At 37.2% G+C, this 23672-nt stretch overlaps 1 protein-coding gene across 5 annotated transcripts in view; it reads left to right on the plus strand.

Moving 5' to 3' along the window:
* Positions 1 to 23672, plus strand: part of fancb (FA complementation group B) — a 38786-nt gene that overhangs the window by 5181 nt on the left and 9933 nt on the right. For 2 of the 5 annotated variants that reach the window (XM_069889927.1, XM_069889926.1), the window contains exons 3-9: positions 804 to 959; positions 2310 to 2408; positions 7000 to 7128; positions 7417 to 7583; positions 8263 to 8720; positions 14930 to 15158; positions 16196 to 16905. In XM_069889927.1, coding sequence (XP_069746028.1) covers positions 804 to 959; positions 2310 to 2408; positions 7000 to 7128; positions 7417 to 7583; positions 8263 to 8720; positions 14930 to 15158; positions 16196 to 16634 — 1677 coding nt within the window. In that variant the 3' untranslated portion in view covers positions 16635 to 16905. Of the gene's footprint in view, positions 1 to 803; positions 960 to 2309; positions 2409 to 6999; positions 7129 to 7416; positions 7584 to 8262; positions 8721 to 14929; positions 15159 to 15363; positions 16054 to 16195; positions 16906 to 23672 lie in introns of those variants that run through there. The other 3 variants (XM_069889928.1, XM_069889929.1, XM_069889930.1) reach the window with 2 other exon arrangements.

Consider the following 23672-nt stretch of genomic DNA (forward strand, 5'->3'; position numbering starts at 1 on the left):
CAGGCTACTGCACCAAAGATTAAACAGAAATCGAAGATGAAAATTTTACTTGCAACAGGTGTTTGTCATGTTTCCTTGCCCAAAGGAATTTTTAACGTGGCAGTTGTGAAAAAGGATTTAGCTTATGCATTTTTAAGATTTATCTGTCATCTTTTCCAAATGAATAAAGAATCTAAAACTGGAGATGGATGGTCTGGTCGTCAAAGTGCAAGAAATTGTTATGAAAGATTTAATTCTGAAGTGAGTTAGTAACCTCTCCAAAGAGTACATCAGTCAAATTATTTGTATTTATTTGAGCATTAGGATGCCATAAGTTGAGATGGCTCACCAATTTTTATCTTATTTATAGATGCCATACAATCAATTACATATATTTCATTCATAGTTTGTCATACGTGGCTTTTACAAATTGAAAAAGAAAATAGAAAGAAAAAAAGAAAGAAAAGAATAACCCACCCAATTCCTCAAAGACCCTAAGAAAAAAAGACGAAAACCCCCATCCCTTAAAAAAAACTTGAAAAGAAAAAAAAATTGGGTATTTTTAAAAAATTATAAAATATACATAAACCAACATGTTTATGATTAATTAGGATTAATATTAGATATATTGAAATTTAATATTTAGAATTCTTTTAAAATGTAAGATTTACATATTTGGCTCAACAATTTTTAATAATTGTTCCAATTCAAACAACAGTTTATGTTGGAAATTATTAGAACTGTTCAAGATTTATATTACATTCTTTGATATAAATGTATGAAATTTGGGACGCATTTAGTTATATGAATTATTTTTACTGTAGGTTGTTGCTGTTTGGCAAGGCATTTGGTCAGTGCAGTTGGATGACTTCTTGAGAGTAGGAACAGAACAAATTTTGTTGTTCTCCAGTGGAACTTCCACTATTGAAGATTGTCTGGAAGATTTTATTCTGACTGATCTTGGTGAATTTCATTACACAGTAAGTTATGGCTTTTTATTTTAGAGTTATGCTTCTATTTTCTGTTGTTTCCTCAATCTTCAGCTCTCTGTCTTTCCAAATTAAAGTGTTGACATTTAAACTTGTGCTCAATACTTTTTTTTAAACTAGAAGAGGATATTTTAGCCCAGTTTAGTCATCGATACTGTCTGCCATGATGATGGCCACCTAAATTAGGAAACTATTCAGGCTGATAAATTATTTTCCCTCAAAAGTTTAATAAATTAAGCAACTAATGTAAAAATTTAAAACCTTGTACATTAAAACCCCTGTAATATGGAGATTTGTAGATGCTGGATAAGTGTATTTTCTGGTTGCTTGAGATTGCGTGGTTGCATGAATTGGCGAACTTATGGCAAGGCGCGTCAGTTTTAAACTTACTTATTTTTAGGATATTTATTTTCCTCTATTTTTTTGCTGGTTGCTTGAGGCTGCCGGTTGCTTGAATTCCAAATACCAGGGATTTTACTGTATTTTGTTAGACTTTATCAATGAAGTTATCAATAGGGCTATCCCATATTTTATATTTTTTTTATGGCATAGAAGAACATTTCAGCCATTGAGACTCAAAGGGCAATCGAGTCCCTATCAATTTTTAACCTTTCCTTCATAGAATCCACTCACATCCTACCATATTCTACCTCTCAGGTTTCTGTTATACACAATTTATTATATCAGTTAATCTACCAATGAGCATGTCTTTAGAATGTTGTAAGAGAATATGGGTAAATCCATGTGATCACAGAGAGAATGTATTAACACCACAACAATACCAATGGAGGTCAGGGTTGAACCCAGGTCACTGGAGTTGTGATGAAGCAGCTTTTCTGTGAAGCAGCATTACTGTGGTTAAAATCCCACTGATATTTCAGTAATTGGGCTTTCAAAGGCAAGGCAACTAATATTAGGGATGTTGCACTGACTTGCAGTTGAGTTGACCTGTACAACTTATTCATCTTCTCTGGTCCTTTAAATGTTATCTCTTCTGCATATTTTGCAGGAGCATTGTCAAAGAAGCAATAAAAAATGTCCAAGAATGGAAGCCGATTACTTCTTCTTGATATTTTCACCCCTGCACCATACTATCTCATCATTTGGTGGAGATGTGCGGGGAGAGAGGGGTTAAGATGAATGCCTTTGTAATATAGCAGATTGCTTCACAAGAAAAAAAGTGGCAGACAAGAAACAAATTAATAAAGTAACTCCTTTCAGTTAATGTGCATGTTCACAGAAATAGGAAATTAGTTTTTCAGATGAAATTTTGCCTTAATATTTCCACTTTAACAATCTTTTCATTCTGTTATGAATTATTTAAATATTTTTATGATCTAGGTTAACTCTGGGCTTGCTGAAGAGAAAGGAATACAGATTAATAACTCAGCACATGTGAATTATCACCTCACAATTCAAGCCCTAGAGGCAAGACTGCAGGTTTGTAATTTTATGTAAAATATTTGTGCATGATTTTTTTTCAGTATTGACAGATGATTGTACCAGATAATACTGAAAACTAATGGTCATTTACAGACCTTGAGGTTTATCAGTAATATATTAGTGGGAGAGCACAGCAATTTGCACATGCTACCCGTCACTGTCTTTTGTTTTTACTCAAGGGGTTACAAAGACAGTGAAAACAGCTTTGACTTGCCCTTGGATTTAGCAGTACAGTACCATTTGCTTTAATTCAAATGACTTCCAAGTGAATTTCAAATCGAGTGGCATATAATGTTTATGGGGATAAAACCTTTTGAAAAAAACACTATGATATATATTAGGAAGATTTCATAAAGTGGTTCATGTATTCAAAACTACTATGCTTTGAAGTACCATTTTATTGCTTTTTTTTCATTGGTATGTATTTTTGCTTTAAAATACGTGTAACTCTCCCAGTGGTTAAATTTTTATGTGAATGGTAATAATTGATTTGATGACTGATATCTGTTCGGTAATAGTAATCTGAGTTGTAATTTTCATTTGGACCATTGCAAATCAATTTATTGTTACCACATTACAACAAAATTAGTTTGCATTCCTAGTTCAGTTTACTCTGTGGTGATAGTTGCTTGAAAATGCTGGTATGTCAATGTTGTCACATCTGTTGTAATAGCAGTGTGCTGCTGGTGAGGACTTGAGAGCGGGGAGTGGAGACACAGTGCTCCCCGATGGTCCTACTGGATAGTCTGTCTGCCGACAGCATCATACAAGCTTTCAATGACCTGTTGAAGAACTGGAGGTGTTTTATTTAAAATTCTGCGACCATTGGGTCTGGGGCTTTGATAGCAGTGCCTGTACATGGCAGTGGGCTCAAGGGGTTGCAGACTCCGGGGAAGCACCAGACATATGCAGGGCACCAGTAACAGGAGAACACCCCATGCTGAGAAGCAGAAGCAGTGGAGACAACACAAGGATGGTGACAGACCATTGAGGGGTTTTGTAGTTGAGGGTCTCACACAGGCATTGAGCTGTTGGTGAGTTACAGGTAAGGAACCCATGTAGGCTGCTGATTTGAGGTCAAAGGATTCAAACTAGGCTGCTGCAGACTGGCTTGTGAAGACAGGTGTCAGAGCCAGGAGTCGAGAGGGCACTTAGGACAAGAAGGGCTCCCGAAGGTCTCTGGGTGCTGAAGGCTTTCCTCATCATGTTGAAGGTTTGGATCTGGACTTGGCTTGCTGACTGTTTGAAATAAATTGTAGATTTGAGCAGCTGTGAGGACTGTGGGAGCGCTGGAGGTGAATCACAAACACTCAAGACTCTGAGAGGATTCTCTTTTACTTCTCTTTCTCAGGGGCAAAAGGCAATACTAATGGTGAATCTTTGCCTTATGGCAGACTAAAGGCAATTTTGCGTAATATTACATTTCTGCTACATGACAATAAATAGGATTTGATACTTGGAACACTTCTGCACGCACCATGGAAATGGATGTGTTCGTATGCAGTTGGTATCTAAAGGAAGCGTACACAGGTCAATCATAATGTTAATCAATTGTTAGAAAGGATACACTGGTAGGCCTTCCTCCCATAGTGAGCAGGACTGCACTTGCTTGATAATAAACAGATGTTGAAAATAATAGGAAACCACAGATAGCTGTTCAATGTTGCTCAAGTGCATTGTGCCCCTCTTTTTCATCGCAGAAGAATTTAAAATGGTGGTTGTGAATATGCAAAATGAGGGGATAATGAATCTTCATTTTTTTTGGTCTTCCATTATGTGAAAGATAAACTGAAAGGGAAAAGAGAGAGGATTATATTGCGCTGAGAGGAAAGGAAACCAGTTGTCATGCTTCAGCTTCTAGATCTGCAGAGATGGTTGAATAAGAAGAATTGAAATGTTACGGAAAAAAAATTCACAAGGGTACTGAACGTTGCTATACGACAACCAATCCTTACGTTCTGCACAAGTAGCTATCTACTTGTACTACTTCTTAGCTTCTATTTGGTGAGACCTCTGCTCTGTCTTCTAGATACAGACACATCTTACCTTGCAACTCTTACCACCGTGGCATTACTGCCTTTTTTTCTTCTCTGTGGTTAGTCAGTTTACTTTGTTGCTTATCTTTATTCTAGATAATTTCAGCATCTCCACCATCCCTAACGTACATCACCTGTAAGTGTCGAGTTTATGCAGTGAATGCCATCTCTAAATCATGCTTTCACCCACAATGAGTTGTGCATCATTTGAAAAGTGTGGTTAGCATTCATACATACAGCATTCGTTATAAAGAGTAATGTAACATGAAGTAGGCATGCTTTTGCTTTACATTGGGTATTTGTAAGGTGATACATTTTAAATTTCACCTTATAAAAGCTTTCTTTCCAAGGTCAAACCATTACCTTTGAGGAGCACTCATGAATTGAGGCTGCTTAAGCAAAATAATAAAGATGGCTGCTGTTAGAAACAATCCAAAGGGATCAATAAATGAAGAAAATGTTGTGAAAATTGAATAGAAAGAAGTTATCAAATCACTCTATGTAATATTTTTTCCACATTTTAATCTTAACATTGGTTTAATTTAGACTGAGGTATGAATCAGAATCAGGATTTATTGTCATGGACAAGTCATGAAATTCAGTGTTTCCAGCAACATCAGAGAGCAAACATTCATATTATAACCATCTTACAACATTACTATAAAAATAATAATAACAGAGCACAAAAAGTAAGGCAGTGTCTTTGGATCATTGATTATTCAGGAATCTGATAGCAGCGGGGAAGAAGCTGTCCTTGTGCCATTGAGTGCTTGTCTTTTGGCTCCTGTACTTTCCCCCTGATGGTAGCAGAATGAAGAGGGCATGGCCTTGGTGATGGGGATTTTTGAGGATAGAGTCTACTTTTTTAAGGCACCGCCTCATGTAGATGTCCTCGATGGAGTGAAGTTGGGTGCCTGTGATATCGCAGTCTGAGTTAATAACCCTCTGGAGTTTATTCTTGTCCTGAGTGTTGGCACCTCCATACCAGGCAGTGAAGCAACCAGCCAGAATTCTCTCCATGGAACACCTGTAGAAGTTTACGAGAGTCTTCGGTGACAAACTGAATCTCCTCAGACACTTTACAAAGTATAGCTGCTGGGGAGTCTTCTTTGTGGTTGCTCTAGCATAGATTCTCAGAGATGTTGACACCGAGGAATTTGAAGCCCTCGATCCTTTCTACTACTGAGCTTTCAATGAGGACTGGGTTGTGTTCCCCTGACATTCTCCTGAAGCCCACAATCATCTCCTTGGTTTTGCTGACATTAAACACGAGGTTGTTGGCATTACACCATTCAATGAGCTATCTATCTCCCTTCTGTACACTTTATTTCCATTTGTGATTCTGCCAACAACTGTGATGTCCTCAGCAAACTTGGCCACACAGACGTGGGTGTATAACAAGTAGAGCAGTGGGCTAAGCACACATCCTTGGGGTGCGCCTGTGTTGATGATCAGTGAGGAGGAGATGTTGTTTCCAATTCGTACCGACTTAGACAAAGTTATTCAACAGAAATGTTTTCAAATATCATATTACTGGGCGAACAATAGAATTAGATTGATCTAAATTTTATTTTAAATATTTTCACATTTTCTACCGCTGAAATCTAATACAGAATGATATTAAAGAAAACTTTACTGCAGCTAGAGAGTGAGGAAGTTACAGACGGCCCACTTGGGGAAGAAGCAATATGATATTGTAAAGAATTGCATTTACTTTCATTTGTATTTAAAATAGCCAAGTTCAAACCACGAAACAAACGTGGCAAAAGATTAATTTCAGAAAATTCAAATCTTTGAAGTATCCCTATAGGAGTTACTTGAAGTAATCCATTCAAAATCCACTCATGGTTCAGAGAGGAATTAAAAATATTCCATTTATTTAAAATTGAGAAATTACTCATTTGTGGTCAGATAAGATTAAGCTCTTATGGCTTCTGTTTAAATGAACATTAAATATTAAACTTCTCAAACTGGAGATAATTTTTTTCCCTGTTATATCAGTTTATATTTTCCTTTGGCGTTGCTTCCTTTCTTCAAAGAAGTCAAATAAACAAGTTTCTGATTTAATCTCAGCAACCTGAATTACTGGTAATCACTCACTACACTTTTATTCAATATAAATCAGGATATGGTGTGATTTAAAATATCTTCAAAGAAGTGAAGTAAATTCCTTAGTTGTTCACTTGTGCAAAGGATATTTTGTAGGTTTTCTATTAGTTAGAAGTACATGCGGTTGAATATTTTGTGTATGCTTTCCAGACTAATAATGTATTTCTGAGCAAAAGTTTTTTTTTCATTTAAAAACATTCTGATGCTTTGAGCTTGTGCTTAATTTTATAGCTAATATTTTCATATGTTACAGAATATGTTCCTTTAATGCTTATTTACTTACCAAAAGTCATTTGGGCACTTGATAAAACTCTTAAGAATAGGGAAAATGGAGTTCTTGAGAACATTTCAGAGTACTATTTTTGAATGTTGTGTATCAGATATTAACTTTCTTATTTTTGTACATGGAGCTGTTTTGCATGATTTTTGTTCACCCCTTTCAGTCAGGCTTGGCGTCTTTGAAAGAGTTAAAGCACCTGCTAAGAGCAAAAGAAAGAGTTTTACTTCAGTCCTCCAAGGCTTTAATAAACCTTATTCAGGGAAAGCAGACTCGTTTACCCAGTGCTGATGAGGTATGAGATTTACATATATTAATAACATTAATAATAATTAGTGTGGACTTTAATGGATGGATGAAATTTTGTGCTTGTATCTTGTATTGCTGAACAAATATTACAATGTATAAACAATCTGAAACTAAATTTGGAATTCTCTTTAATTCCATTTGCACATCAATGGTTTCCATATTTGTACTTTATCTGTAGATTCCTTAATTGCCACTTTATGAAGTTTGAAGTATGATTATAATGAAGCAGTTTGTTTCTACAAGATTAGCAATAAAAATCTTTGCATCTTCAAAGGAAGGTTTGGTTTCTCTGTGGCACGAGGAAGATTCTGACCAACAGCTCTTCACTGAAGAGATTTGCTCCACCAATCAGGCACTAAATCATCCAGTCGAGAAGATTTGGCAGCGGATAGTGGATAGCCACTGGATAGTAGGAGTACAAATATCTGAATCCACTGCATTGTAAGTAAATTGTAAAAAAAAACAATAGTCACCAGTGATCAATTGAAAGAAATACTTGGGAGTAAAAAGGGGATATCTGTAGAAATTTCAGTGGAAAGGTTTGATATTATCGCTATTTATATACCAATTTTAAAATCCATTGTAAACCAGCAATCTGATTCAATCCTCGTGTTTTCTATCAGGAGTCTGCACATTCTCCTTAAGTGGGATAATTTTTGTCTGCATTTTTTTTTAAATCTTGAAAAGAGTACATTGCACATTGCATTAAAGTAAATCTTTTGCTATTCTGAACTAAATTATTTCACTTCCTCAGTGCTGCCGTTGGTTGCTTCAAGAGAAAGACCAGTTACTGGAGTTTGCTGCTCTCTAAAATGCCAGAAAACAAAACTTCCACTATATAATTTGTGTGAAATGTCCAAAATACTCCTTCCTGAATTGGTCAGTTGTCAGGTTTTTTTTATCTTCCCATAAACTGGCAACTCAGAGTTATCCTTCATAGTCAAGGATGATGGCCTTCGTTCCGTTGACCCACAGAGCGAAGACTGGCAACTAGGAAGACATTAAATGTCAATTTTATGAAGTACATAACAAACTAAGCTTATTATGTCAAACTTGTTTCTTCAACCAATTTTTAGTAATTACAGATTAATTGATTTGAACATTGTCTGGTTCCCTGCAGAATTTTTGACTCAGTGAGTTTGTCACTCGTGATGGATCCTGACCCCCTGAATAATGCTTCACTGATTCAGTCTCAAAGTAAAATCGTGAAGCTAAGAAAACCTGGAGTTTCACCATCATTTTCTCAGTATCCAGTAGAGCCCCCACTGAAGAAATCAAGACTGGATTTTCTAGATACAAAAAAATTGATCAGCTGCCATAAAGAAGATCTACATTTTCAGATGTACAAAGATCTCACACGGACCGTCACAGTTATCACAAAACTGTCTCCGCTTCTTGCATACAATAATATTCACTGTTCTGTATTACTGCATGGTATGATGATGGGTTCTACCCAAAAAACTGAGTTAACAAAAGTAGGAATGATCTCATTTTGTGGAAAAGTATCTCTCAACCTGGAGGACATCTGGAATGAAAAATACGCAACCATCTTATTGCAGAATCATTTGCTATGTGCAGGTAAATTTTAAAAAAAATTAATATTAATTTGTTAAACTGGAAATGTTGGTAATTTATAAAACTGCCTCAATTGATTGGCATTTAAGCAATTTTTTTTATATCTGATGAAGAAGGCTCGAGTGGAAGAAAAGTAGCTGGTTGGGCTAAAAGGTACATTCATTGTAAATTATTATCATCTCAATCTGATTGCAACTGTCTGTATAGAGGTTTATGCATAATTTAACAGCCTTGAAGTTTAATTTCCAATAGACTTACCAGAGTTGACAATTCCACACATCTTCAAGATTTTAATAAAGTCATCCAAGACTCTCATTTCTACTCACCATCTGATGACAAATTGTTTAAATATATTTACAAATATAAATCACATTCCATCTTGTATTTGCTCTACTGTCCTATGCATTCATAAAGATTGTCATGGTGTGAACTGGACCTTCAGAAAAGGCAACTGAAAATGTCACTCAAATCCAAAATTTCATTTTACCATGCATCTTGTGTTAATTTTGCTTGAAAGCTCATTTATACCATCTCCTAATTAATAATAAAAGATACCAAAACATATTTTCTGTGCATTAGCCACAATGAAAGGGTTGGGTTTCTTTGATATTGTCATTTTGCTTTGTTTTTCACCAATTCCCTAACAAGTACTTGATGCAGCTATCTGTTGTGATTTACTAAGACTACAAATTTGAACTATAATTAAAACATAGTACATATTTATCATACATTTGATAATTATAGATTAATCTCGAAATATTTCACTTTCATAATCATGGGAACATTTTCCCATTTCTGGTGTTAGTCTGAAATCAAACTGAGCTGGTTGAGGTTCTAAATTGTAGAAAGGGTAATTTTGGAGAAATAAGAAAGGATCAAGAATGCATGGATTGGGATAAGTTGTTTTCAGGCAAGGATGTGCGAGGTAAGTGGAGGACCTTAGATGAAGTTTTAAGAGTTCAGAGTTTGTATGTTCCTGTCAGGATTAAAGGCAAGGTTAGTAGGCACAGGGAACCTTGGTTTTCGAGGGATATTGGGGATCTGGTTCAGAAGAAGGGAGAGGTGTATAGCAGGTTATAAGCAACATGGAGCAATTGAGGCATTTGAAAAATGCAAGAAAAACATCAAGAAATCAGGAAGGCTAAAAAAACATGAGGTTGCTTTGGCAGACAATGTGAAGAAAAAATTCTCAGGGTTTCTACACATATATTAAGAGACAAAGGATAGTAAGGCACACAATTGGCCCCCTTGAAGGTAAGAGTAATTGGATTTTTATGGAGCCAAAATAGATTGGGGAAATCTTAAATGTTTTTTTCATCCATATTCACTCAGCAAACAGGCACAGAGAAGTGGGAAGTAAGGAAAGCAAGTAGTGAGGTCATAGAACATATACATATTAAAGTGGAGACTTGCTGTCTTAAAGAAAATGTGTGTGGATAAATCCCCAGGATCTGACAAGATATTCCTCAGATCTTGACAGAGGCTAGTTTTAAAATTTCTGGGGCTCTGGCAGAAATATTTAAAATATCTTTTTGGAGGGTAGCTCTATTGTTTAAAAAAGGCTCCAACAGTCACCCTGGAAATTATTGGCTGGTCAGCCTGATGTCAGTAGTAAGTAAATGATTGGAAGGTGTTTTAAGAGATAGGATATACAATTATTTGGATAGCCAGAAACTGATTATGGATAGTCAATGTGCCTTTGTGGTAGGTCATGTTTAAGCACTCTTGTAGAGTTTTTCAAGGAGGTTACCAGAAAAGTTGGATGTTGTCCACATGGACTTTAGTAAGGCCTTTGACAAGTTACCACATTAGAGTTTAGTCAGTAAGGTTCAGACGCTAGGTATTCATGGTGAAATAGTGAACTGGATTTGACAATGGATGGACAGGAGAAGACAGAGAAGACAGGTGGAAGATTGTTTCTCATACTGGAGGCTTATGAGCAGTGTGCCTCAGAGATCAGTGCTGGGATCATTGTTGTTTGTCATCTATATCAATAATCTAGATGATAAAGTGGTAAATTGGATCTGCAAGTTTGCAGATGACATGAAGATTAGAGGCGTTGTGGACAGCAAAGAAGGTTTTCAAAGCATGCAGAGAGATCTAGATCAACTGGAAAAATGGCAGATGGAATTTAATGCAGACAAATGTAAGGTGTTGCATTTTGGAAGGACAAAGCAAGAAAGGACATGCATGGTAAATGGTAGGGCACTGAGGAGTGAGGTAGAACAGAGGAACCTAGGAATACAGATACATAATTCCCTGAAAGTGGTGTCACAGGTGGATAGAGTTGTAAGGAGAGCTTTTGGCATAAATCAAAGTATTGAGTATGGGAATTGGGATGTTATGGTAAAGTTGTGTAAGACATTGACAAGGCCAAATTTGGAGTATTCTGTGGAGTTTTGGTCACCTAACTACAGGAAAGATATCAATAAGCTAGAAAGAGTGTAGAGGAGATTTACTAGGATGATGCCCGAACTTCAGGAACTGAATTACAGGGGAAGGCTAAACAAATTAGGAAATTATTCCCTGGAGTGTAGAAGAATGAAGGGAGATTTGATAGAGGTATTTAAAATTATGAGGGGATAAAAAGAGTAAATGTGGATAGGCTTTTTTTCACTGAGGACATGGGTTAAGGGTGAAAGGGGAAAAGTTTAAGGGGAAACTTCTTCACGAGGAGTGGTGGGAGCATGAAACGAGCTGCCAGCTGAAGTGGTGAATGTTGGCTCAGTTTTAACATTTAAGAAGAATTTGGACAGGTACACGGATGGGAGAGGTATGGAGGGCTATGGACTGGGTACAGATCAGTGGGACTCGGCGAACAAAAATGGTACGGCACAGACTAGAAGGGCCAAAGTGGTTTGTTTCTCTGCTGTAGTGTTCTATGGTTCTATCATGTGAAGTGAAATAAAAATGCTGTAGTATAGTAGAATTTTCTTTTCACATTGGCAATTATTAAGTGGCTATGGTAATCTCTCTCTTCTCTTCTCTTCTCTCTCTCTCTCCCCTCTTCTCTCTCTCTCTCTTCTCTTTCTTTCTCTCCTCTTCTCTCTTTCTCTCTCTCCTTTCTTTCTCTCTCTCTCCTCTCTTTCTCTCTCCTCTTCTTTCTCTCTCTCTGCTCTTCTTCTCTCTCTCTCCTCTTCTTCTCTCTCTCTCCTCTTCTCTCTCTCTCTCCTCTTCTCTCTCTCTCTCCTCCTCTCTCTCTCTCCTCTTCTCTCTCTCTCTCCTCCTCTCTCTCTCTCCTCTTCTCTCTCTCTCTCCTCTTCTCTCTCTCCTCTTCTCTCTCTCTCTCCTCTTCTCTCTCTCTCCTCTTCTCTCTCTCTCCTCTTCTCTCTCTCTCTTCTTCTCTCTCTCTCTCCTCTTCTATTCTCTCTCTCCTCTTCTCTTCTCTCTCTCCTCTTCTCTTCTCTCTCTCCTCTTCTCTTCCTTCTCTCCTCTTCTCTCTCTCTCCTCTTCTCTCTCTCTCCTCTTCTCTCTCTCTCCTCTTCTCTCTCTCTCCTCTTCTCTCTCTCTCCTCTTCTCTCTCTCTCTCCTCTCTCTCTCTCCTCTTCTCTCTCTCTCTCCTCTTCTCTCTCTCCTTTCTTTCTCTCTCACTCTCCTCTTCTCTCTCGCTCTCTCTCTCTCTCCTCCTCTCTCTCTCCTCTTCTCTCTCTCTCCTCTTCTCTCTCTCTCCTCTTCTCTCTCTCTCCTCTTCTCTCTCTCTCCTCTTCTCTCTCTCCTCTTCTCTCTCTCTCCTCTTCTCTCTCTCTCCTCTTCTCTCTCTCTCCTCTTCTCTCTCTCTCCTCTTCTCTCTCTCTCCTCTTCTCTCTCTCTCCTCTTCTCTCTCTCCTCTTTCTCTCTCGCTCTCCTCTTCTTCTCTCTCGCTCTCTCTCTCTCTCTCATTTGATTTAAATACAGCTTTTAAACTTAACTAGACTTCATTAACATGCACTGACAATGTTATCAATTTGTTGCAGATTTAAATTTTTTGCAGCTCTGGCTGATTGCCATATCTTTCACATCCAGAAAAAAATTACATTTCACAGAACCTGTATTGCCTGAAATAGACTTTCCCTTCATTAAACAATTATCTTTTATATTTCTTTTCCATTGTGTTAATATTGAAATTATCCCCTTTTTCCTAATAATAGATATCCAATTTGAAATCTTTGCACATATATTTATATTATCAAATTACATTTCCTACCTCAGATTGAAATTCCTTAGCTTTTGAATATACTTTTAAAAGCTTAAACTACTCCATTGTAGCTCTAATCATAAATATCAATGTCTAGAGTTGTACTCACTGATAATTTCCAAAACCATGTAGAAAAGAAAACAATGAATACAAGTTAATTTCTTCCAGTGAAATGTGCTAATTTGTTCACAACTCTGACCTAATGTAGTTGCAGATGGAATTTCCAGTCAATTTTTTTCTTTTTTGGTTACCTTAGAATTTAAGACTTTCTTCAGATGATTTTCTGTCAAGGTAGCCGGAACAGTTGCTAGTGCTCTGCCAGAATGCTACCTTAACTGTTTTCCAAATAAATCCATGTCATTTTGTTTGTTAAACCTAGTTTCATTCTAAAGTAGTGTGTTATTTATCTTTGACTAGTCAAAGGAGATCTGCTAGAACACCTCAGGTTATAGTTTTTTTTTAATCCCAGAAGTAACAAGGTTGGTTTTTCTTCCCTCTTTAAAAAAGTTTTAAAGAAGTTTCTGAGCATCATTAACTTCCATCCTCTAAATTCATTCAGATAGCTTCTTGGATTATTAAAGCTTATTAACTTGTAGTCTTTGCATTCAGGCTTTAGTTAAAATATTTTGGAACTATTAAATACTTTTGGATAACACACAATGGTACTTTCAATCAGTCTGGATGATATAAAAGGTCCCTTGGCATAGGAATTGCCCGTAGTGACCTGACCAATACCAATCAATTGACATAACTAAAGCAGATTATCTTTATCAGATAGTGAACAGCTCAATATTAATGTAAATTATTTTCTTTTCCCAAAGTAAGCAGATCAAATATTTTTAAATCCCAGAAAAAAAATCCAGTTGATAACCTTTTAGGCCAAGGTTTCTTAGAGGTATTATGGTAACAATAGTACTATGAAGAAGTTAATGCACTATCCTTGTACCATTATTTTCGCTAATATTCAACAAAAATCTGTAAGGTTCGACACTTTCGGAAATGAAATTGAAAAGGCAAAAGATGAAATGTTGAAGAGAAAGCTGCATATAGCATAGCATTCAGCCTCTAGAGAGAGAAGAAATAAACTGACATTAAGGTCCCTACAATCCAGGAAGAAAGCCAACTCTAATTAATTTTGATAGATTTGCCTGCATCTAAAAAAAAGTACATGCTGTTGAAATCCATCAGTCTATTTTGTTCACTCCTGACTGAAGTAAATAAAACAGCAAAATGCTAAAACATTAAGTTAATAAATAAAATTAATAGTAAATAGAATTAAGAATCTAGCAGTAGAGCAACAAAATAGATTGACACATTAATTTTTTTTACACTTTAATATTTAATGAGCATAATTTTCTATTGGAAAATCAATTTCTTCCTTCAACTGAGAAATGGAAATGTTCCAGAACCATTTGGCATTGTGCACGATGAAATAATCTGATTCACTGTCAAAACTGTTTAAGTACATTGCATCTTTGAATAGCTTGAGATGTTGTCACTAATTCAATCTTTTTAAACTTCTTTTATATAAACTATTTTCTACCCTCCCAGATGAGCCAAAGTATAGATATTTGAAATTAAATAAAAATTTGAGGAGTACTCTTAAAAACAAATGATCAAATCTAGTTATAAAGTCTTCATTGGATTTCGCCAGGATTTAGACTTTATAAAGCCTCACTTTTAAATTGTCATTGCTTTGTTTCTACTTCCAGTAGTTTTCTCATAAAGATTTCACTTTTGGTTTAAAAAAGACAATTTGCTTACCATTATAGATTTTTTTTAATGTTATTGTATAATTTAAATAATCTATGATCCCAGTGTGATTTTTATAATGTTTTAATTCTGTGCATAGATCATTTCACCAGAATTATACAGTCAGATAAAATATTTCTAAGTTTTCATAATTTAGAGAAATTGAAATGCCACATTTTCATGTTAAACCGAAATAAAAATAACTGGAATATTTTAAAACATTTTTCATACATTTTTATGCCCAACCTACAGATTACTTATTTGAATACTGATTTTATTTCCACAGATGAGGCAGTCGAAGATTTTTGTGCTATTTTAGCAACCTCCCAAAGATCATACTTCAGAATCTACTCCCCCGATTATACACTAGCTCCAGTGAAAGAATGGCTTTTGGGTTCAATGCAATGTGAGCTTCTGAATATCAATGCAGAATATTGGCTATGCTTAAAAATGGGATTTCTTCTCAACTGGCATCTACAAAATCCATTTAAAGGAATTTTAACAGTAATCTGGAGGTAAGCTCCTTCCTTGAAATGTTTCCCCCCACCCCCCCCCCCCCAACAAGAGTACTTAAAAGTTTTCCCTTATTTTCCTTTTATTCTGAAAAAATCAAATTTGATTATTTTCACATGTTACCATGTCATGAAAGTATTCAAAAGTATGTACATACCATCAGTATGAAACATGCAGGAATGAATTGACATTGTTCCTTCATTTTAGATAACAAGTAACGTCATGAATTATCTTCCTGAAACAAAACTTCCAGACAACAGAATAAGTTGTACAAAATTGTATTTATACATCATGAAAATGTGAATGATGTTAAAGAATTAATCTCATTTCAGTGTTAAAATAAGTCAAGCTTTCCAAATATGGTCCTTTGTTTTGATGTCAACTGAATTTGTTACTGAAATGAACAGTATAGTTCTGAGAAAATATGTTCCTTATTATCAAATAATTTTTTTTGTAATTGTATCATTTTGGTAAATTGATAGAGTATCATCACAAAAAGTGGGGTTTGTATAACAATATTTACTTTACGGCAGTCACTGAAAAAATGAGAATTCTTTTCATTGATGAAACAGCTTCTTTAGCTTGTCAAAGAATTGTAATTCTGCCCCACTTTCCAAAATGATTCAAAATTAATTTTAATAGTGAGGGAGTCCTCCAGCATAAGAGAATGAGTTCAGATGAATTTTTAAACTGAGTTTAGATGAATTTTAAAACTGAGTTTATCTGCCCATTCAGGTGTAAGTATAAAATTATAATCCCTTGAAAAGGAATGAGGTTTTCTTCTGAAGTTCTGACCATAACTAATGCCAAATAAACATTTATCTCATTTGCTGCTTGTGGGATTTGTTTAGAAATGAGATCATATAGTTGTGTGAAAAACAAGTTGATAGAAAATGTATTGCATTGGCTGAAGAAGAGTTTGGAATCTCAAGAGATAATGGTAAAAGTTGTACAAACCAGGCTTTCTCTATTTGTTTCAGCAATTCTTTTTCAGTCCACACATCTTCATCACAGTTTTCCATTTTTTATTTTTCCATAGGAATCAATCATCTTTGCTGATGTTCCTTAGTGGTCTGATAGGAATCCTTTCAAAAGGTTGTGAAATAACACACATGAGTACTGGAACTGAAGACCAAATGACAGACATGATGGGACATGCTCTTGACCAAGAAATACTTGCTTTCAGAAACTGCATTACTTCTGCAGTCGTAGAAGCGGAGAATGAGTTCACGAGGAGAGCCAAAACAGAGAAAAAACAGAACATTTTTCAGAGCTCTCCTCATTTGGATAGTGAGGGAAAGCTCCAGGAATACCGAAAGAAATTTCAAATCGAACAAGAACAAAGTATTTTGGGGATAAATCTATCAATCATGGTGCCTCAGTATAGAGAAATAATTAAGAAGTTGACGGACATGCAGCTGAACACTGATGCCTCTGCGTGGAGGCTCTCTAAATTCCAAAATTCATTTTCTATTTAATAGTTGAGGCCTAATTTCTTTCAATACATCAGAGAAGATCATTTGATTAGACACAAAATATTTATTTGATCCTTTCTGCTCTTTTCATACTTTGATATGCTATTTTGAATAGTCTTTGTTGTAGCTCCAAAATAATCTTTACCCTTGTGTAGAACAGTGCACATTCTAGACAATATAACAAGCTACTCTATTTCATTCTTGATTTGATGATGGGGAGATGGTAGGGAAACTCAATTGCTATAAATTCTTTAAAATTGAATTCCCCAATTAGCATATTTTGTTGGTTTGATTTGCATCAAAGATAAATGCTATATCAAAAAATCAATTTTCTTTTATCTCTGACATTATCAAGTGTGGAATTAACTGTGTTGGTTCTGTTTCTGATGACACTGGCATGTGCCTTGTTACCCCCGCACAAACACTCATGTGTTTGCAGCCACATACACTGCCAGTGTCACCACTAGTACTTCAATAAGGAACAGCAGGCCATAAACAGTGACTACTGCAGGCAGAGAAACTAAGAACCTGTCAAGGGATTGCCTGGACTGCCTTCTGTCAGAAGGCCTCTCCACTCTTTCCAAAGACAAGTAAAACTGGTCAATCAGGGAAATCTGCTTGCCTCTAGTAACTGGATTGTTGTAAACTCAGTATTTCATAGCTGGGCTAACTACAACCAAAATTTATAATGTGTTTTTTTTTAAAAAGCTCTAAAAGTAAATTTAGACCATGCCTAGTATCAGGAAGCTGAGCTGAGCCAATTTTTCCCATTAGTGGCAATTATAGGAAAATACAATGGTCTTCTAGGCTGCTGAGAGGGATTTCTACTTAAGATTTACTCAACAATAAACCTTTCAAGAGGCTGCTGTGTGAGCAATGGGATGAAAATAATTGATGAAACTCTGACAACTTGGATTTGAAAAGAAGCCCATTGAAAATCTTATTTGAGGGAAGTACTCATGGTTCACCAGAAATGTAGCATTGAGGTTTTGATGCTTTCTAGAAAGGTGGTGTACATTAGAGAACGCAGATGTTTCTCTGGCTTTGAATGGAAAAAAAAAGTACTTTCTGGCATGGCTGGAGAATTATCAAACAAAGAACAATGCAGCACAATGCAGGCCCTTCAGCCCACAATGTTGTACAAAAATATGCAAATCTCCACACCAATCTAATCCATACCTCACACCCATTTCCCTCTATTTTTCTTACATCCATCTACCCATCTAAGAATCTTTTAAATGTCCTTATTGTATCAGTCTCCACCAACCCTCAACAATGCATTCCAGGCACCCATTGTAAGAAAAAACTTAACTCTGACATCTCCCCAAAACTTTCCTCCACTTATCTTAAACAGATGTTCTCTGGTACTTGTCATTGTCACCCTGGGAAAAAGTACTGCTGTCCATCCTTTCTGTGCTTCTCATAATCTTGTATTCCTCTTAAGTTACTGCTCATCCTTCCATCGCTCCAAAGAGAAAAATCATAACTTGGTCAGCCTTACTTAATAAGAAATGTTCTCCATTCCTGCCAAGATCCTGGTAAATCTCTGCACTCTCTAAAGCTTGTATATCCTTCCTGTAATAAGGTGACCAGATCTGAACACAAGTATAGTCGAACCAGAGTTTTGTAGAGATGGAACATTAACTCGTGACTCTTAAACACTATACCTTCTTAACCACCCAACTTGCACAACTTTGAGGAATCTATGGACTTGGATCCAAGATCTCTCAGAACCTCTATACTGTTAAGGATCCTGCCATTAACCATGTACTCCAAGTTCAGCCTTCCAAAGTTAATCACTTAACCTTTATCCAGATTGAACTCCATCCACATTTCTCTGCCCAAATCTGCATCCTGTCTTTCTTGTTGTAACCTATGACAACCTTTTACACTATGCACAACACTTCCATCCTTTGCGTCATCTGCAAACTTATTGACCCAACCCTCCAATATTCATTTATGAAAATCACAGAGCAGGGGTCCCAGAACAGATCACTGCAAAACACCACTCATCACTAACCTCCAGGCTCCCACCCTTTATCTTCTGTCGGAAAGCCTATTCCAAATTCAAGCAGCTACAGTTCCATGGATCCTAATGGCGATCAACAACTTTGAGAAATGTAATTAGCCATCATGCCCCTAGCTTGATTATGTGCCTCACATAATGCTTCACAAATATAAAGAAAAATGTAATAAACCAGATAAACTTTTTGCCATATCTAGAATAACAATTTAAATTGGTAAAGATTTGAAATGTGCTAAGTAAATTTAGTAAAGATTGGATAGTTCTGCAGAGAGAAAGGTTTGAGTCATAGGAATAAGGATCCTGAAACATGACAACCCTGAAATAAAACCTATTTAAGGAACAGAAGATTTGTGCAAATGGCTGCCACTCACCTGGGCATGTGAAAATATTACTGATGTTGCAAGTTCAGTTACCATGCAATGGATATATTTATCTTGGGAGATAAGTTATGTGTACAGAATAAACATTCCCTACTCTACTGTCAGGTCCAGTAAGACAAGTATCTCAGCATGGTGCTGAATTCTAACAGGCACTTCATTAAAACAAATCAACTGAAGTCTGTATTGCCTTGCAAAGCAGTATGGTGCAGAGTTGATCTATATCATATGGCTGGTCAACAGGTATCACCACCCTAATCCTCATCTGTGAATTGGTATGCCCAGTTCTTTCTTATTACCTGCTGTACTTATAAAGTAACACAGCATCCTGGATTCTCCTGCATACAGACACAATGTTCAATGCAGTTTCAAAGCAGCAGGGTACTCCATATTCTGTGAAAATAGCAGGTGGCAGATCCGAAACTGAATTCTCCATAAAGGATCAAGATTCCAATATTTAAAAACAAATACTTTATCACAGATGTTTTATGAAGTGTACAATAAAATAGGTAACTAAGTTCAGAATTTGTATTATGGGCACTAACCATCAAAGGCCCATGATGCCTTTATTATCAATCGTTGCTTTCTTAATGTTCTTTCTTTTCTTTGGCTTGGCTTCGCAGACGAAGATTTATGGAGGGGGTAAAAAGTCCACGTCAGCTGCAGGCTCGTTTGTGGCTGACAAGTCCGATGCGGGACAGGCAGACACGATTGCAGCGGTTGCAAGGGAAAATTGGTTGGTTGGGGTTGGGTGTTGGGTTTTTCCTCCTTTGCCTTTTGTTCGTGAGGTGGGCTCTGCGGTCTTCTTCAAAGGAGGTTGCTGCCCGCCAAACTGTGAGGCGCCAAGATGCACGGTTTGAGGCGTTATCAGCCCACTCTCGGTGGTCAATGTGGCAGGCACCAAGAGATTTCTTTAGGCAGTCCTTGTACCTTTTCTTTGGTGCACCTCTGTCACGGTGGCCAGTGGAGAGCTCGCCATATAACAGGATCTTGGGAAGGCGATGGTCCTCCATTCTGGAGACGTGACCCATCCAGCGCAGCTGGATCTTCAGCAGCGTGGACTCGATGCTGTCGACCTCTGCCATCTCGAGTACTTCGACGTTAGGGGTGTAAGCGCTCCAATGGATGTTGAGGATGGAGCGGAGACAACGCTGGTGGAAGCGTTCTAGGAGCCGTAGGTGGTGTCGGTAGATGACCCATGATTTGGAGCCGAACAGGAGTGTGGGTATGACAACGGCTCTATATACGCTTATCTTTGTGAGGTTTTTCAGTTGGTTGTTTTTCCAGACTCTTTTGTGTAGTCTTCCAAAGGCGCTATTTGCCTTGGCGAGTCTGTTGTCTATCTCATTGTCGATCCTTGCATCTGATGAAATGGTGCAGCCGAGATAGGTAAACTGGTTGACCGTTTTGAGTTTTGTGTGCCCGATGGAGATGTGGGGGGGCTGGTAGTCATGGTGGGGAGCTGGCTGATGGAGGACCTCAGTTTTCTTCAGGCTGACTTCCAGGCCAAACATTTTGGCAGTTTCCGCAAAGCAGGAAGCCAGCTCTTCAGCGCTTGACGTCCTGCTTTCTTAATGTTACAGAATATGTAAATGACAGAAGGCATGATGGATATGACAGCTCTAACATAGTTCACTATTCAAGTTCTTACATTTTATACTATGGAATAAATCTACATTCCTTCTTGTAATCTCAGTTCCATCAATTTGCATGTTATACTAAAATTTTACTTGGGGGGACTTTTCAGTCTAAAACAATTCTAGCTCTTATGACTGCATGCACAAAACTTCTCATTACTCAAATTCTATTTACTGAAAGAAATCCATGAAAGGGTAACATATTGAGGGCTGAGGGCTAAAATGTAACTAGTGATTTATTACAGCGTGTTCCAATGTCCTCTTAAAGCACCCAACTAGAGATTTATTGCATTCATACTGACTCACCATCTGTGCTCAATCCCCACATTAATCTAATCAAATTTTTGACGCTTGAAATTATTTGTGTTATAATCCTTTTTCCAACTGTTTGGTGTTTTCCAAGTTTCTGATAAATGTAGGGTTATTATAATGGAATAAAGAAACAAGGTTAGCCTATATTACCAGTACATATACAGTACAACTCCAATTATCCTAAATGGTCACAATTGGGCCTATTTTGGATAAACAATATTTTTGGATAACTGGTCAGTAGCATCAGCAAATCACTTGTAACAGTGTTTAAACATAGAAACATAGAAGATAGGAGTAGGTCATTCGACCCTTCGAGCCTGCTCCGCCATTCAACGAGATCATGGCTGATCTTAAAGTTCAGTACCCCGTCCCCGCCTTCTCTCCGTAACCTTTAATACCCTTATACTGAAGAAATAGATCTAATTCCCTCTTAAATATATTTAATGAGCCTGCCTCTACTGCCCTCTGTGGCAATGAATTCCACAGATTCACCACCCTCTGGGTAAAGAAATTCCTCCTCATCTCGGTCCTAAATGGTTTGCCTATTATCCTCAAACCATGGCCCCGGGTTCTGGATTTTCCCATCATTGGAAATATCCCATCTGCATCCATTCTGTCCAGTCCTGCCAGAATTTTATATGTCTCTATGAGATCCCCTCTCAATCTTCTAAACTCCAGCGAGTACAATCCCAATTTGCGCAATCTTTCCTCATAAGTCATTCCTGCCATTCCAGGTATCAGCCTGGTGAATCGCCTCTGCACTCCCTCCATTGCAAGAACATCCTTCCTTAGATAAGGTGACCAAAACTGCACACAATACTCCAGGTGGGGTCTCACTAAGACCCTGTGCAGCTGCAGTAAGGTATCCTTGTTCCTATACTCAAACCCTCTTGATATGAAGGCCAACATACCATTTGCCTTTTTAACCACCTGCTGTACCTGCAAGCTTGCCTTCAGAGACTGGTGTACAAGTACCCCTCGGTCTCTCTGCACTTCCCCATCTCTTAATCTATTGCCATTCAAATAGTAATCTGCCCTCCGGTTTGTATTACCAAAGTGGATAACCTCACATTTATCCACATTGTAGTGCATTTGCCATGTATCTGCCTCAATTTATCCAAATCACACTGGAGCTTCCTGACCCCCTCTTCTGTGCATACAACCCCTTCTAGCTTAGTGTCATCTGCAAATTTGGAGATATTACATACAATCCCCTCATCCAGATCATTAATGTAAATTGTGAACAGCTGGGGTCCCAGTACAGATCCCTGTGGCACCCCACTGGTCATCACCTGCCACTCAGAAAACGAGCCATTTATCCCAACTCTCTGTCTTCTACCTGCCAGCCAGTTCTCAATCCACATCAATACTTTGCCCCCAATCCCATGAGCCTTGATTTTGTAAGCCAGTCGTTTATGCAACAACAATCAACAAGGGAAGGCTTTTAAGCATAAAATGATGTTTAATTCTCACCAAAAAAGCCTGAACAAAATAAGATAAATCCAACACCAAAAACTACTCAGAGGTTTATCCAAATTTTTTTTTACTTGTGACATCAGTTCAGCTCTGAAAGAAAATTTGGATAACTGAGGATTTCTGATTATTACAGATATCCTCACTTATCTGAAATTTTTTGGAGGTGAAATGACATCACTTCAGGGCCCAAAAAATTTCAGATAACCTGATTTTGGATAATCGGAGTTTCCTGTATATACACTGACCCTCCTATTGAATACGGAGAGGATGGTATACAATCATGGGTGGTGTCATCAGAGATGATAAATCAGGATTTCATGGTCTTTCTCAGATGGACCCAAAATATGATACTATCTTAAGGGCTGGATAGAGTGACATGGCAAGTACTTTTTCAGGAGTGGGAGAGCCTAGAGCCAGAGGGCACAGCCTCAGAAAGAAAAGAACATCCATTTAGCATGGAGATGAGGAGTAATTTCTTCAGCTAGAGGGTGGTGAGTCTGTGGAATTTGCTGGCTCAGACAGATGTGGAAGCCAAGTCATTGGGTACAGTTAAAGTGGAGATTGATTGGTTCTTGATTAGTTCAAGTGTCATAGGTTACGAGGCAAGGAAGGAGAATGTGGTTGAGAGGAAAAATACATCAGCCATGTTTTGAATGGTGGAGCAGACTCAATGGCCGAATAGCCTGATTCTGCTCCCACATCTAGTGGTTTTATGGAGAGGCTCTCTTTTTTTGAAAAAATTATTTAAGAGTTTCCTAAATAGTACAAAAAAAGTCATATGAAAAAAAACCCTATTCCCCCCTACCCCCCCCCCCACCCATCCCTTACTATCCCTCCCTCCCCACGGAGCTTAACGTACAAAAAATATATTAAAAAATATAAATACAGTGGGTTGAATTGCAATGGAAACAAGAATGGTGTTTACATAACATTTAACTTCATACATTTCAAATATGGAGTCCACATATTTTCAAAAAAATGATAGTTATTTCTCCAATTATATGTAATTTTCTCTAAATACAAACATGATTGAATTTCATTATGCCACCTCTGTATACTTAATTCTACATCATTTTTCCAAGTTGCATTTCCTAGCAATTGCCAGACTTAAACGAATAAATGCAATCTAAAATTTATCTAAACGTGTTATTAATGGATTCATATAACCTAATAAGCACAGCCATGAATCCATAAGTAAATCTGTTTGAAATAA

Source organism: Narcine bancroftii, chromosome 7 (assembly GCF_036971445.1).
Source record: "Narcine bancroftii isolate sNarBan1 chromosome 7, sNarBan1.hap1, whole genome shotgun sequence".
Lineage (NCBI taxonomy): Eukaryota > Metazoa > Chordata > Chondrichthyes > Torpediniformes > Narcinidae > Narcine > Narcine bancroftii.